Source organism: Bactrocera latifrons, unplaced genomic scaffold (assembly GCF_001853355.1).
Source record: "Bactrocera latifrons isolate USDA-ARS-PBARC rearing strain unplaced genomic scaffold, ASM185335v1 scaffold_1235, whole genome shotgun sequence".
Taxonomy (NCBI): domain Eukaryota; kingdom Metazoa; phylum Arthropoda; class Insecta; order Diptera; family Tephritidae; genus Bactrocera; species Bactrocera latifrons.
Window position 1 is genome coordinate 3,993 of NW_017534670.1, and position 16,564 is coordinate 20,556.

Here is a 16,564-nt window from a genome sequence, read left to right on the forward strand (position 1 = left end):
TTTTGATTTCAAGTTTACATTGTAATATATACATACATTGTAATATATTGAACAATGGAATAATTTCGTTGCAGTCTCATATATTTTCATTTTTTGCTAAATTACTTGGTTTCCTCCCTATTTTTAAAACTTTTAACTTCTTTCACACGAGAAGTAGCACAATTGATAAAATAGAGCAAATTCGATCCGTACATATACACTGACGGACAAAGTTTTTGCACAGCTGATGCTGGTTCCTTCAGTGCTCTGTAGTTCCGTAAATTTAAAAGGTAGGTTCAAATAATGTACTACTAATATACCTTTATGTTATCTGTCACTATACTTAATTTCATATAGTATGATATATCTGTGGTTGTTTTGTAACAATTTAAATAAAAAGCGAATATATTTCAATGGACAAAAGTTTTGGCACATTTTGAATATGTATATGAGAAAAAAAAATGCTAATTTAATGACGAGTATTTAAACCTTTCATTTTAATAACGTCATTTAAACGATTTGGCATGGAGTGAACCAATTTTTTTGTCACCTCAAATCCAATGTTAGTCCATTCATACTGCAGTACCTCTTTTAATTCAGCCCTATCACGCAATCCATCGTAGACTGTTATTTCGGGAAAGTTACGAAACTGCTATCATGCAATTCGAACAGTTCCGAAAGTAAGTTCGAAATTCGTAGAGTTGCATTCACTGAATTCACTCGGAACGGAAAATTTTTAAGTTTATCGGAATTTTTGTACGACAGGTTTGTGCTAACGGAGAAATAAATTAAAAAAAAAGAGAAATGTAAGTTTTAATTGAATAATAATCAAACTATAACATATTTTGTATCATTAAAATAATATTTAATGCGATTTCCGCAGGTCCAAAGTAATTACCACCAAGCAACAATACGCACTAATGGTTGAGCTGTTACAGCAAAAACCTGAAATGGCGCAGGGTTTTACCAAGTACCCTAAAGAAGAAGTGGCAGCTTTTTGGAACAATAAGGCCCAAGAACTCAACAGTCTTGGTCTGCCTATCAAGGATATTTCCAGCTGGAAGAAGGTAATATAATAAAGTTGTAAATTTTATTGTTGTAACAGGATAGTTTAAAGCTTGTTTGACTTATTTTTTATTAGGTATGGCTTGACTGGAAGGCCTACATAAAAAGAAAATTGGTTGAAAATAAAAAGCAGCAGTCAGCTACTGGTGGCGGCAGAAATAGGCAGCACCATTTCAATGARTTGGAGGAAGCGGTGATAATACTAACGGCATTGGAAACAAGTACAAGTGGTATTGCGAATACAGTGAGCATCGGCTTAGCTATTGTAGACGACGTGGGCAATGAGACAGAGGCCGACGTATCGATGCCATCAGTGACCTGCAATCCAGCACTGCCTAGAAGTACTACTAGGCCACCGGAAACATGTACAGCCGATTTACTTATAGAACAACTTGCAATTCAAACAGAATTCCAGGAAAAGGTTCTTGATAAGTTGGACGACCTTTCATTACGTCATTGGAAATGCAAAATGACTTTAAAAAAAACCGGAAGTGGAAGAATTTAGAAGGCACAACATAGCTATGGAGAATTTGGTAGCTGCTAAGAATTCCATTAAACAGMAAATGTTAGAGGTAGAAGAAAAAATATTGCAAGCCATGACAAAAAATAATTAAAATAATTAAATAAATTTATTTAGGATATTATATTCGTGTAAGTGTTGCACATAGAGCTTCTCTGATTTGTGAAGCTGAATCATTATAAGTTGATTAAAGAATTTCATTACTTTCTGTAAAAATATTTGGATCCGAATTATTTTCGAAACTTTCCTCATTCACGCTATAGTGAATGCAAACGTTGTGTAACGCTGCCGCCACATTAACGATTTGAGATGCCTTCCATGGCTCGTAGTGAAGCCAGAAGACATCTAGATCGATTTTTAAAAACTCCTATTGTTCTTTCAACGATATTTCTCGCTTTTGCATGTATTTTATTACATTTCTCTTCTGTACAAATATTAAATCTTGGGAATTTTTGTAATACTCGTATATATGTTTGTATGTATAATACCCAAAAGCCAAGTATTTCGTTCACCATCGAGGTACTTTTTCTCATGATAATAACGAGCATTGCTGACATTCCATATGTGGGAGTCCTGAATGCTGCCAGGAAACTGAGCATTCACATAACGTATTTTCATTTTATTGTCACATATCTGCAAAACATTCATTAAGATGTTTGAAATGCGAATTTCACACCAAACTTACAACCATGGCATTGATACTAAAGTATCCTTTGCGGTTATAATAGAGAAACTTATCTTTATTTGTAGCAACGATTTTAATATGTGTCCCGTTTACACACAAAATCGCGCCTGGAAATCCGTATTTCTGAAAAAAATCCTTTTTCGCTTCACTTTTTTCAACGTTACTTAACTCGAGGTTTATCCACTGAGGGCATAAATGGGACTGAAGCAATCCCAATACAAAATGTTGACTGAGCCATTGGAATATCGAAGTCTTTACCCACTCAATGCCGATAGTCTCCTTCAGCTAAAAACCGTAAAACCGAAGACAATCGATGAAGTAAAGATATAGATGACGATCGTGAAGAACTAAAGGCCACCTTATTTAAGCGATAGTTTTTAATAAACCTGTTTTAGAAAAATAATTTTAATAAAATTTAACAATGATTTTTTGTCGATTTTTGAACTGTACATTGTTTCGTCCACATCGAAAGGGTTGCTGTTGTCCCTCAGAGATTTTCGGTGAATTTTTAGATCACGCCGACTTCTCTCACGTTCTTCCTCAAGTAACATAAATAAAAACGTTAGCGAATACATATTTTGTTTTCTACACAGCTGATTTCGAAATGTCAAAATTCAAAATTAAGTCTGGCAACAAAAGTTTCGAATTCAGATGAATTCAATGATAGCAAATTATGCGTATTCGTAGCGGACATTCGTAGGGCTGATTGGCTTTTACTTGTTACGTTGTGCTTTTCTACCCTTCGTCCAAGTTCATCCCATAAGTGCTCAATCGGAGTTAAGTCCGGTGATTGAGGAGGAGTTGCAAGAACGTGGGGAACGTGATGAATGATCCACATACGAACATCATAAGCTTTATGTTTGGGATCATTATCTTGCTGAAAATAGAACTGATTCCTGAGATTTAGCTTTTCTACACTTCCTTGCAAGTTTTCTTTCAATATGTTCATATATACAGTTTTGTCCATTACTCCATCAACAAATACTAAGTTCTCAACGCCGCACTACATCCTCAAACCATGGCTCCTTCACCTCCATGCTTTACAGTATTACTAACATTGCTTTTGTCAAATTCAGTATTTGTCTTTCTCCCGTATTCGACCGTCGCTTTGGAAAATGTTAAATTTACTTTCGTCTGTGAATATTACTTTATCCCAGAAATCCATAGTTCTGTTTTTATACTCTTTAGCAAATTCTAAAYGCTTCTTTTTGTTAGCTTTGCTGATAAAGAGGTTTTTTTTAGCTATTCTGGATTTATACCCGTTACGAATAAGCACTCGCCGCACAGTTTTCGGATGCACATGTTTATTTAATTCTTCCTTGAGGTCAGCAGTAATCTTTGTTGAAGTCAGTTTGGGATTTTTTTTTTATTTTACGTACCACATATGCCCCCTCTCTAGAACTAAATTTACGCGGGCGACCCGAACGTTCGCAACTCTGGAGACAACGAACATGTTTAAAACGCTTGATTATGCTCCGAATGGTAAAACGGCTTAACTTCATTATTTCACCAATTTCTGCATAGCTTTTGTGGGCGGAATGAAGATTTAAAATAAATTTTCGCTCCTCTGCTGTCGTTTCTGCTCGCCTCCGACCCATTTTACTGAATTGTAGTAATTAATGCACGCTACGCAAGACTATATTTTACTCTAAAAGTTAACGGTTTATATTATTTGGTACACTATCATGTGGTCACTTGTTGTTGTCAGTTTTTTTCTTTTTTAAGCAAAATCAGTGGGATTATTTCCGAGAATTCTAACTGTGCCAAAACTTTTGTCCACAGAAATATATTTGTTTTCTATGTAAATTATTGTAAGAAAAGAACCACTCGCATTACATAAGTGAAATTAACCACAGTGATAGATAGCATAAAGATGAATTTAACAATTTTGTTCACTATTGGTCATAATAAATATAAAAAAAATAAGTTGGAGTTTATATAGAAATACGAAAAGACTTTCTCGACTACCCAATAGGGTACCCCAAAATAAAAAAAGATGAAAAAGAGAAATTTCAGATAATTGCTCATATCTGCTTATTACCATATTTTTGCGCTCCATTTTCTGCAATTTTTCGCATATAAATGATGTCCACTACGAGTGTCAAAAGAAATTTTGAAAAAATAGAATTGTGAATTTGTTTAAGGGAGGGCGGTTAGAGTTCCAAGGTAAATTTTTTTTTTTTGCGAATTTATTATTTTTATTCGGACCTTTTGTACAAACTTTGTAGATATTTTTAACATATAAAATACCGCAACTTTTACTAAATTTTTTTTTTTTGCATAAAGGGTGTTGCCACCCACAAAAGGGCGGAATTTTTAGTAGAAAATAACATTTTACACTTCAAATGGTCGCCAAAAATTTTTAAATGAAAAAAATTATCAGAGATCGTTGGGAAGATTTGATTATAATTTGACTAGTCTTTCTTGGTTTTTGATTTTCGAATAACTTAGAGCCGAGTTATGGTGAACACCGAAAATTGTTTTTTTTTCCAAGATATTCTGGGAAATTCTCTCTTTTTGCCTTGAAACCCTTACTCGTCGCTTAAATATTTACAATATTTAATGAATTTAAAGTGAAAGATGTGCGTAAAGTGTGTAAGGAAATTGCTTGTTGTCATGTTGAAAATTTTAACTTTAAAGTCGAATGTCTCGTAAACTAAGCATTTGCAGTACCTATATCCCGGTATACTTTAAATCAAAAGTACTTCCTCTTTCCAACGGTACCTGAGACCACGGCTGTACATCTATAAGCGACACTCGAGCTTTATTTATTTATGTATATCATCATTAGGAGGAGTAACGGCTACAATAAAAATACATACATACATAAAAGATACAAACATACGGGAACAAATGATAAAACAAATTACACATTTAATATCTGCTATTTTATGTGTAAATAAGTTCTATACAGTGCATTACATAGTGCATTTTTTGTAACCAATGAATTCATTACATGTTAATAGAGATTTTTGTGCCACATTGAAATTTTTAAAGATGGGAATTGTACTGTCGAATTGTTAAGCTGTTATGTCATTATTGCTTTGTGTTTATATTTTAAATATAATATATAGTTGAATGCATTCATATAAACGGTGAGTATTAAATTATTCAAATGTATATTATGTATATGACTACGTTTACAGGTCTTAATGCAAATAAATTGGCAAACAACGGTAAGTTTTGAAATGTTGAAGTGAAATACATATATGCATGTGTTTCTTAAAAAAAAGTATTGTATGCTTACCGAAGCTTTATTCTTTTGTTATAGATGCCATTTTTTAGTTTGATTTATTCGTTTTTATATGAAAGAAAAACGTCTCGATCCAGACGATTACATACGAGGTGTGTTCAAAAAGTATCGCGAATTTTGAATTTTCGCGGGTTACGTATATTCGAATTTCGAATTTTTGGTGGCGTTATGTTGGTACTCATGTCTCTCACTTATTTTTCGATKTTTACCTATTCAAAAAAATGGATCAAAGAACCTGTATCAAATTTTGTGTGAAAAACGAAATTAAGTACGCGGATGCATTCCTAATGTTGACTGTGACATACGGAGAAGCCACCTTGGACTGAAGCAACGTTTATCGGTGGTACAAAATGTTCTCAGAAGGCCGAGAAGATGTGATAAAAATTGGCTTTTGCACCACGATAACACCCCTGCTCACACATCGTTGCTTGTGCGCTACTTTTTGGCCAAAAACAACACATGATGCAGTAGCCACCGTATTCCCCAGATCTGGCCGCCTGTGACTTTTTCTTGTTCCCTAAACTGAAGAGATATATGAAAGAACGACGTTATGCTTCTCTTGACGAGATTAAGACGCCATCGAAGGAGGAGCTGAAGAAGATAAAAAAAAAAAGATTTTTGAAGTGCTTCGAAGATTGGAAAAACCGTTGGCACAAGTGTATAATATCTCATGAGGATTACTTTGAAGGAGAAAAAATAGATATTCATGAAAAAATAAATAATTTTTGAAAAAAACACAAAATTTGCGATACTTTTTGAACAAACCTCGTATAGGTCGCCGAACGCATAATGCAAATGATGCGCCATTACTAACTGGATCACAGACTGCAGATGGACGGGCAAAAGCTAATGCAGTGCAATGTRAATGTATTATTTTGAAATATATACAGTTTGTCTAAAAACTGTTTTGACATATTGAAATATTCACATTATTTGCATTTGTTTAACTAAATCCAGCGTTTCTGATGAATTTGCCTTTCAAWATTATTTCATTTATTTACGTAGCTACCATTGCTTTATAGCGGTAAATTTTTTGCTTCTACCAAAGCAAACAAAAACAAAACAACTGCTAAGCTCAGCTGTCAATAAAGTGTTTTTACATATTTATTTTCGGCATCGCTTTCTGATATTGTTTGATATACCGTTATCTCACTGAGTAGTTACACACGTGTTAGTCATCAGTCAGTCATAAAGTGTAAGTTGGAGTAATTTGTTGGTAAAATTTTTAATATTTTCGTATATCATAAGAAATGCCTGGAAAAAGGATATCGTTTGAAGTGACTCAGTTGATTTACTACAACTATGAAAGAGGAAAAAGCGTGCAAAAGTTATCAGAAATGTTTTCAGTAAAGCGACAAACTATCTATAATATAATAAATCGTGCAAAAAATGAAAATAGGCTTGAGCCAAAAGCTGTAAGTGGACAACCTCGGAAAATATCTGAGCGTGCCGAACGTATTTTGTTGAGAAAAGTAGCCGCATACCCTCAAATTTCGACGAGAAATCTTGCCAGTSAACTTAAAGATGAATGTGGGATCGAAGTTTCTCATGAAACAATCCGCCAAGTTTTGAGAAAACCAAGTTATAATTTACGAGGTGCTGGAAGGAAACCGTTGCTCTCTGCACTGCACATCGAAAAGCGCTTATCTTTCGCTAGAACGTACCTGCGTCAACCAGACAGCTACTGCAATGATGTGATATTCTGCGATGAGAGTAAGATTATGGTGTATTACAATGATGGGCCCAATAGAGTGTGGAGGCAGCCGTTAAAAGCATTGGAAAAGCGAAATATTATACCAACAGTGAAATTTGGCAAACTTTCAGTCATGGTGTGGGGGTGCATATCCAGCAAGGGAATGGGTGATTTGGTATTTATAGAGGATAAGATGGATGCACGTAAAGATTTGAGTATTCTGCAACGCCATTTGATAAATAGTGCAAATAAATTTGGGTTCATTGTTAACAACAGACCTCAGTTTAAAATCTACCAGGACAACGACCCAAAGCATAAAGCTCACATGGTGAGAATGTGGCTGCTTTTTAATTGTAGTAAAGTATTGGATACACCGGCCCAAAGTCCAGATATGAATCCAATAGAAAACTTATGGGCGTATTTGAAGAAAAAAGTTGCAAAAAGGCACCCAAAAGGTCGAGCAGAACTCAAAAATGTAGTTTTAGAGGAATAGTATAAGATACCCCAGAGCTATGATGTTCAAAAAATTATTAATTCAATGAGAAGCAGACTTCAAGKTGTTATAGATGCCCGGGGCAATCATACAAAGTACTAACTCATATTTCTTTTTTTAAACGTATTTAATTTAAAATCATTAACTGCAAATGTAAAAAAAACTTCCTTGACAGCAGTGTTTGGAGTTTATTTTGTTTTTGCTTCTTATTTTTGTGTTATTTTCAAAATGAGTAACTCTACTTTCTATTGTTGGCTTATGATTTATATCTGTTTGTTAAATAAAACCAAATATTGAAAGAAAACCATTAAAATGTAAATATTTTCTTGGTAATATTTCTGAATTTCGCTAGATTAATAGATGTAAAAATACTTTCTTGACAAACTGTATATTGTACGTGTTGCGCGGTTGTTGCTTAAGGGACGTTAAGACATTTTACGGCTACATTCTTACAGTAGCACTGAGTAGGGATAACATTCTTTGTATACTTAATAGCTACCGGTACACGTTTTACATATCTTCTTCTTAATTGGCGTAGACACCACTTACGCAATTATAGCCGAGTCAAGAACAGCGCGCCAATCGTTGCTTCTTCGCGCCAATTGGATATTCCAAGCGTAGCCAGGTCCTTCTAACGGAGTGGAGGTCTTCCCCTTYYTCTGCTTCCCCCGACGGGTACAGCTGAATACTTCAGAGCTGAAGTGCTTTCGGCCATTTGGACAACATGACCTAGCCAGCGTATCCGCTGTCTTTTAATTCGCTGAACTATGTCAATGTTGCATATATCTCATATAGCTCATCTTTTCATCGAATGCCATATTCGCCGTGGCCTACGCGCAAAGGACCATAAAACTTTCGCAGAACGTTTCTCTCGAAAACTCGCAACGTCGACTCATCAGGTTTTGTCATCGTCCAATCCTATGCACCATATAGAACTATGAGTGACTTATAGAGTTTGGTTTTTGTTCGTYAAGAGAGGACTTTGCTTATCAATTGCCTACTCAGTCCGAAGTAGCACCTGTTGGCAAGAGTTAACCTGCGTTGGATTTCGAGGCTGACATTGTTGGTGGTGTTCACAAAATTATCTACGATTTCAAAGTTATGACTGTCAACAGTGACATGAGAGCAAAGTCGCGAGTGCGACGACTGTTTGTTTCATTACAGGAGATATTTCGTCTTTCCAGACCCATCTACTTTGCTGCCTTGCCCAGTCTGGAGAAAGCAACACTAACGGCGCGGGTGTTGAGGCCGATGATATCAACATCATACGCCAGCAACTGTACACTCTTGTAGAAGATGGTACCTTCTCTATTTAGTTCTGCAGTTCGAATTATTTTCTCCAGAAGCAGGTTGAAGAAGTCGCACGATAGGGAGTCGCCTTGTTTGAAACCTCGGCGCAGAGACAGATCCTTTTCGTGCTGTCGAAAGCATTTTTGAAATCGACGAAGAGGTGGTGTTTGTCGATTCTCCTTTCACGGGTCTTTTCCAAGATTTGGCGCATGATGGATATCTGGTCGGTTGTTGATTTGCCAGGTCTAAAGCCACACTGATAAGGTCCAATCAGTTTCTTGACGGTGGGCTTTAATCTTTCACACAATACGCTCGATAGAACCTTATATGCGATGTTGAGGAGGCTAATCCCACGGTAGTGGGCGCAGATTGTGGGGTCTCCTTTTTTAAGAATTGGGCATAGCACACTTAAATTCCAATCCATGTTTTCTTACGACCATATTTTCCAAAGAAGCTGATGCATGCTCCTTATCAGTTCTTCGCCGCCGTGTTTGAATAGCTCGGCCGGCAAGCCATCGGCCCCGCCGCTTTGTTGTTCTTCAGGCGGGTAATTGCTATTCGAACTTCTTCAACGTCTGCTCCATCGTCATCGATTGTGGARTCGGGTTCGCCTTCTCCAGGCATTGTGCGTTCATTGCCATTCATCAGGCTGGAGAAATGTTCCCTCCATAATTTAAGTATGCTCTGGGCATCGGCGATAATCTTTGGGGGTTCTACAGGAGTATGCTTAAATTAGCATACGCAATCCTATGACGCCATGCTCAATAGCAAAACTAGCAAGATATTTGAATATTGTCGGGATTTTGATGGGTCGGCATGTTGTTGTTTATTGTTTTAACGGTTATCAATCCCCGTTAGGATGGTGAGGGTTACCTGTGTTGTCGTCGACGTCATCTAACGGGAGGCCCAGGGAACGTTCTGCTTCGACGGAGTCGGACCAAAGGGAAGAGGGTGTTAGATGAGTGGGGTTAATACGGCAGGAAAAGAGGTGGTCAGTGTCCTGCAGAGACTCGTTATTTGCAGGACATATATTGAGTATGTGAGTGTCGATCCTGGATAAGTAGGAGTTTAACCTGCTACAATATCCAGAATAAAATGCGCTAGGGTCGCGGCAACTGGAGCTCTTCGTCTGCGATAGGTGGTGATTTGACTCCAAGAGCGCCATTCACGGGAAGGGAGTCAGTGAAGGTGTGGCTCCACTGTGAATGGCGGTCAGTACCTGTCGAAAGTCAGTTGCATCTGAAGTCCGGTCGACGTACTGTACGAAGTCGCCGGCGTAGTCAAGGAAAAATGTCTTGATGCTCTTAGGAGGCGGTTCCGCTCCAAGCAGATGGCTGCAAAGGTGATTTCTACGAAAACATCCCAGCAGAAGCTACTTGGAGAGGCGCTCATTATGCCCCTTTTCGGCGATCTAACCCCGTCTGGATTGGTGAGTGTTAATTTGTGATGGGTCGGCATCTTGAGCGTCGGTATTTTATGTGTATCCCCATACGTTTAGGTAATTTATGCAGCTTGCAGGTTGAATTAATTAAATAAATACAAACAAATTGTCTTGCAAGAATATAAATTTAGCTGTGAATAARCATATTCTGGAAACCACTATTTGGCACGGTTGCTTATTTACACCTAACAGTTTTCTGTGGTGAATTTTTTTTAACTTACCACAGTTTAAAAGCGGCATGAATGAAAAACTTAATTACTCATATATTTGCTTATACTGTCCTCCAATTTATGAATATATATTAATATAAAAATATAATCTTTTGAAAATATATTAAAGTTTTATATATAACCAATATTTTTGTGACAACTTTCCATATATTATAAGTAAATAACACAATGCAACCATTTTTCGGTTAAAAGTCGGCCATTTTGATTCCAATAAAAACTCAACCCCGGACTCCCCTTGACGTTTCTACATGGGCACCTCCCAGCTGTGCCTTTGTTTGCATAACATCAGCTGATACTTTCCCTACTCCTATTTTACGATGCACCGGGGTTTGTCAAGTTTTTTTCCGCGTTAAATTGCATTTTGTTAATCTTCCTTTCTATTGTATTTTTGCTAGTTTGTTCCAATATATAATATTAGTATGGTAACACTGATTATTGGACAGTGTGTAGAAGCTACTTGTTAAATATATTCGTTATTGTTAAATATATTTGAACAATAAGTTAAATATTGAACTAAAACTATTTGTGCACTATATAATGTAAAATAAATGTGTACAAACGAATTAATTAAGTACTAGTGAATATAAAAGTGCAAAAAATATAAGTGTAATCTTAATTTTAAATCGAAAAAATACCTAAGTCAAATAATGGTTTCCTGCGGCTATAACTACATATTAATGTAACATAAAATTAAACAATAAGTTTTTATTTACAGCACTATGTGCTTTCTTTGAGCTTTATTTCAAAACTGAGTAGTACTTAATTCTATTGTTAGTTATTACTAAGCTAAGCTCGAGACCTATAAGTGCCTAGTCATCAAAATTAAGTTCTCAGTATAGTGTTGTGTAACACTTTTTTTACTACTTTCATGGTAATCAGGGTGTTGTGTTAGCATTTAAGCTACATATAAATTTTAAATTTTGATGATCAACACTTTAAAAGATATTAAGTAATGCAAGTGTTTACGTTATTTAAGTGATTATATTGAATTACTTTGAATATCTATTCAATTTTATTGGGATATGAGTTTTTTTTTTTTGTGCAATTTTTAAACAAGCTTCAAGTATTTCTAAATTTTTGCATGCAGTAGGATACAATCCTGTATGGTAATTTGTCGTTWAACATATGTATACAAATTAACAATTCGTTAGCCGTTATAGGAAAACATCAATTGGAAATTGAGTTTAAACAGAAAGATATGTTGAAGTTTTTAATAAGAATACATATTAGTGTTATTAATAAAGTTTATATTAAAACCCATATAAGTGTAAGGAACCGACCACCTAAAAAAAGCCGGTAATGCACCTTATATTATATGGATGCATTTATATGCTTTCACATACTTATAAAGAAATAGATATTGTACCGTTTCTATCAGTTTTATCGTAAATAGTATACGGATGAAAATTAGAACGATGTATTAAAAATCCATCTTGAAATGCCTCAATATCTTCTTTCTTCTTATTTCCAGATTAAAATTATTGGTAATAATATTTCAAAAAGTTACGAATACAAACCGTTTTATGTTTTCTGTCTCTTAATTGTAAACAAATACATTCAGAAGAAAACTCACCACCGAGAAATCTAAGAACAAGGCTGCATTTTATTAATAAGAACTTACTATATAAGGAATATCTGACTATCAGTAAATGATATTTTTATGGGCGAAATATGACACAGTATGGCATTTAAATCAAATATTAGTAAATATATGGCATTAATAAATAATTTGCTTTTATATTTAGTAACCATATCTATAGTTTTTGTTATTTAATAGAATAAATTTGCTAAGTATTTACTACCTCAATATATACAGCACTGCGTTGCTACCTCTGAAAATCAGAATCTCAGAAAGCTACCACGAAAAGGTTATCTACTGTATATACTGTGATTAGGTTTGCGAGTGTTTCGCTCAACTGCCTAATAATTGGGAGAGCGGATGCAAGAGTGCAATAGGGGTCATAATAGAAATATACAAGTAACAAAAGAATCATATGGTCGTCAACAGCTGAGATCACCTGATCGAAATAGTTAATTTTTCGGCAAAGAGATTCAAATAAAAAAGGACTTAAAAATTAAAAATGATGTTGCAATATAGGCGAGTTACCGATATTTTTTTGGTAGTATGTTCCCCCGGAGGCCTATTTTCACCCATATAATATATACAATACTAAACAAAACTATTTGTAATAATTTAAACAAAAATAGATATATTCTTCAAATATTTTTAACAAAATAGAAAAGATTTACAAATATTTTGATACAATAAATAAAATTTTTTATCAAAACTAGGTAAATTAAATCTTTATTAATTTTAATAATCGAAATTCATTTAAAAATTTAACAACAACGGCCTTAAAATAATAAATAGGATAGCACAACACGGCAATACACTCCTGCCTTTTCTAAGGCATTTGACCGTTTTAGTAGTGGAATATTTAGGAAACCCTAACGAACTGCCTGGGCTTTTGCCCGGAGTCTTCCCTCATTCTATTGCATTCTTAATGTAATTTCTGTCATTCTATAAGCTTTCGACTGCGTATGTATGGGTGAAAGTGATAGAATTTTTTTAATTGTAGGTTTATACAATGATAGGAGTCTCAATTGTAAGTTGACTCCAAATTATGCAGACATTGTTGTCAGCGAATTTATGTTGTGTTAACTCCTCCATCCGAAATTCCAATCGCAACTGATAGGTCTTTAAAAGTATGGTATATCATTAAGACTTTTGTCTTGCAACTTTCCTCTTTTTGAATAGTGATGTTGGCCATTTTTCGTGTCCGAATTTTAAGAGCTATAATTATGATTATAACAAAGAACAAAATACCGAAATGAGTTAACATACTAGACTTGACTAGTAAATCTAGAGAGATAATTTGTTATATTTTTAATATTAAGCTCTCTCATAAACTTTGGAGATAGTAGTTCTTCGTAATCGGGTCGAGAATTTGAATTATGGATTAATGCTGGCAATGGTCTCAGGCAGTGAGCTTCTAAGGCAGTAAAGTGTAAATAATTAATTTTTTTTTGTTTCATTAAAAAATTTTACTATTTGAATGTCTCGTTACATTATTACTTATTGTTTCATTTCCTTGAAAGTTATTTAGTAAAATTAATCCTACTTTATTTCTTCAATGTTTCTTACATGATCAGTATTTGTAATAATAAAATCATAAGGTTTGTTTCCTATGAAATTTTTAATACAATTTTCGTTTTGTATATCTTTAATTTAGTCCTTTGCATATTTTTACATTATTTATTTGTTTACAATCACCTACTCCATAGTAATTGTCATTACCTTTCAAAACGTTTTCAAATTTTAATTACAAAATTGTTCCATTTTTGCTTATTGGTTTTATTAAAATGCAATTACAGATTTCATTCCTTGTTTTTGGTACTTTTATTACATAAATTATGAAACTGGTTATTATGTTTGCTTTGGTAAGATGTATTGCTCTGTTAATGTTTCAAATTTCTTCCTTTATTATATAAATTTTAAATTTATACTGAAGTATTAGTGAGGTTCGAAATTCATTGCTATTTTGTGTTTTTAATATGCTGTTGTTTATTTGTGTAATATTTTTGATTCTTTCAAAAACGTTCCTATTAATTAATTACTTGCTGTTGATTATTTTTTTCTATGATTTCATCGAATTTACTATTGATGGTCGGGATTTACCATTTCCATGCTGATCCTATAAAATTTAATGACCTCTTTACTCTATATTTTGGTGTTATATTGTTGATAGTAATATTAGATATTTTAATTTATTTTGCAATGAATTGGTGCAAGGGATGGGAAGGTGGGATAATTTTTTGGAAGAAGGTATTTATGTCATCTAGAGTTATGGAGTATTCGGTAAGATTGATGAAGTGAAGGATCCTGTAAGACAACACTTTCCCGATGCCATTTAGATGGTAACGGTTTCGGATTGAGAGTAATGAAATACTTCAACCGAAGCACAGCAAAGGATGTGAAAAGTTACGGAAATTTGTGATCTAAAAGAAGATATGATTATATTAGTTTCTTATACGATCTTTGTGGACTATTTTGTCTGATTCTGTTTTTACTGTGGCATGTCTGTTTTCCTTAAATATTTCCTCTTTTTACCTTTTTGAAAGTTTTGTTCCTAATCTTTTATTGTTTAACAAACATTTTGTCCCCTGTTCTATAGTCAATAGTTTCCTTTCTATGTTTGTTATGATATTTCAGGTCCTTTTCCAGTTTCTCCTTTAATTTTGCTAGAATCTTCTTCATAGTTTCTAGTTGCATTTGGGGTAGGTCCACCGAAGAATATGTCAACGGTTTTTTTTCTGTAACGGAGTGAAAAGAATGGTTGTATTCGTTTACAGACCATTCCATTAATTCGTCGAAAATTAGGGTATTCCTGTTTTAGCATCTCATAATTTCTGATATTGTTGAATGGAACCGTTCTATTTGTCCATTGACCTCGCTATTATTGGGTAGTGCAGTGAATATTTTCATATTGAATTCATTTTCTTACATGAATTGTATTGGTTGAGAATTAAATGTCTTTTCGTTATCGAAAACTATAGCCTTCAGAACTCCAAAGTAAAATATTATTTCTCTTAAGGGTTATTTTTATACTGCCTATACTTTTACCGTGTATTTGGAAAACTTGTCAATAGAAGTCAGTACTTTATGTTTGTTTGTTGAGAAAATGTCTATGTGAATAGTATGGCTTGGATATTCTGGTAAGGGTGTAGCTCCCAATTTTGCATTGTTTGGGTGATGATCATATTTATTTTCTTTACAAACTTTGCATAATTTTGTGATTTTTTTGATCCCCGACATAGCGGGGAAATAATATTTTTCCTAAATCTGGAACYTAWTTTCTTTTTCATTTCTGTGAACTCGATTATTCCTCGACTGCTATTTTATATTGGGCCTCGGTATTAGTAATATCTCCGACTACTATTTGTGTGAAACGAATTTTGTAATTTGCGAAATGTAGAGGATAGATTGATTGGATTTTTAGCATAATGGGTTCTGTTGTTTTTATACCATTGATTACCGATGGATTAAGATATTTATTTAAAAGCGATTTTAGCGATCCTTCATTGTAGGTTGCTTCAGTTAGTAGGTGCGTAGTCCTGCGAGGACTCGTAGTATCCTCCAGGACATTCTAATATTTCGTTATCGTCTTCTATTGGGTCAGTTTCTGTAACTTCTGTATTGTACATCAGTTGCATTTTATTAGGAGTCTGTATTATCTGTGATGGTGCTCTCTTGCTAGCTTGATTATTACTAGCCTGAATGTTTGCTGCTTATTATTAAATGTTTGATTTTGTTTCGCATATTGTTTCATGCGAAATTTCCGTTGACACGGGCAACCAATGGCTCACGTTTTGTCAAAGAGTCAATGTGTCGACGGACTGACGCGGCAAAAGCGTCACAACATTGTGTTGTTGGTAGAAAATCCGAGCTGTGCACTGTTTCCTTTGCCGCTGTAACAGCTTCACCATCAAACCAGCGTAAATACGTATGTCTCCGTATGAGCTTGCATACATATCGACTCAGATTTGTGCAAGCCGCGTAAAAATATTTTTTACTATCCTTGACAAATGCAGTCAATCCCGGTTATGTGCCACAATCAAAGATACASATTTTTGTGGTTTKTTAAAAATAAAAATACAATATACCACATAAGCGAGTGGTATTTAAAACAATAATTAGTATTTCGAAAAACAAACCGTGAGATGCAGCAAGATATGGGCAGTTAAGAGCGATGGTTTTCATTTATAAAAGCTTACATAACAATACAATTATTATACAAACTAAGAAAATAYGYRGCACTAGCATCATGGGCTATCGGCCGACTGGTTATATTATATGCGTCGAAGAAGGTCGCTGTCTTTCAAAAAGTTGTAGATTTTCGAAATGTTGTTGCTTG

At 34.5% G+C, this 16,564-nt stretch overlaps 1 protein-coding gene and 1 pseudogene across 1 annotated transcript; one reads left to right on the top strand and one right to left on the bottom strand.

Moving 5' to 3' along the window:
* The first annotated feature begins 636 nt into the window (after positions 1-636).
* LOC108978529 lies at positions 637-1,631 on the top strand. Its single transcript, XM_018948862.1, has 3 exons — positions 637-659; positions 863-1,046; positions 1,121-1,631. Exons 1-3 carry the CDS (start codon positions 637-639, stop codon positions 1,547-1,549), a joined length of 636 nt encoding a protein of 211 aa, XP_018804407.1. The 3' UTR covers positions 1,550-1,631.
* Positions 1,632-7,145: 5,514 nt separating this feature from the next.
* Positions 7,146-16,564, bottom strand: part of LOC108978530 — a 25,409-nt pseudogene continuing 15,990 nt past the window's right edge.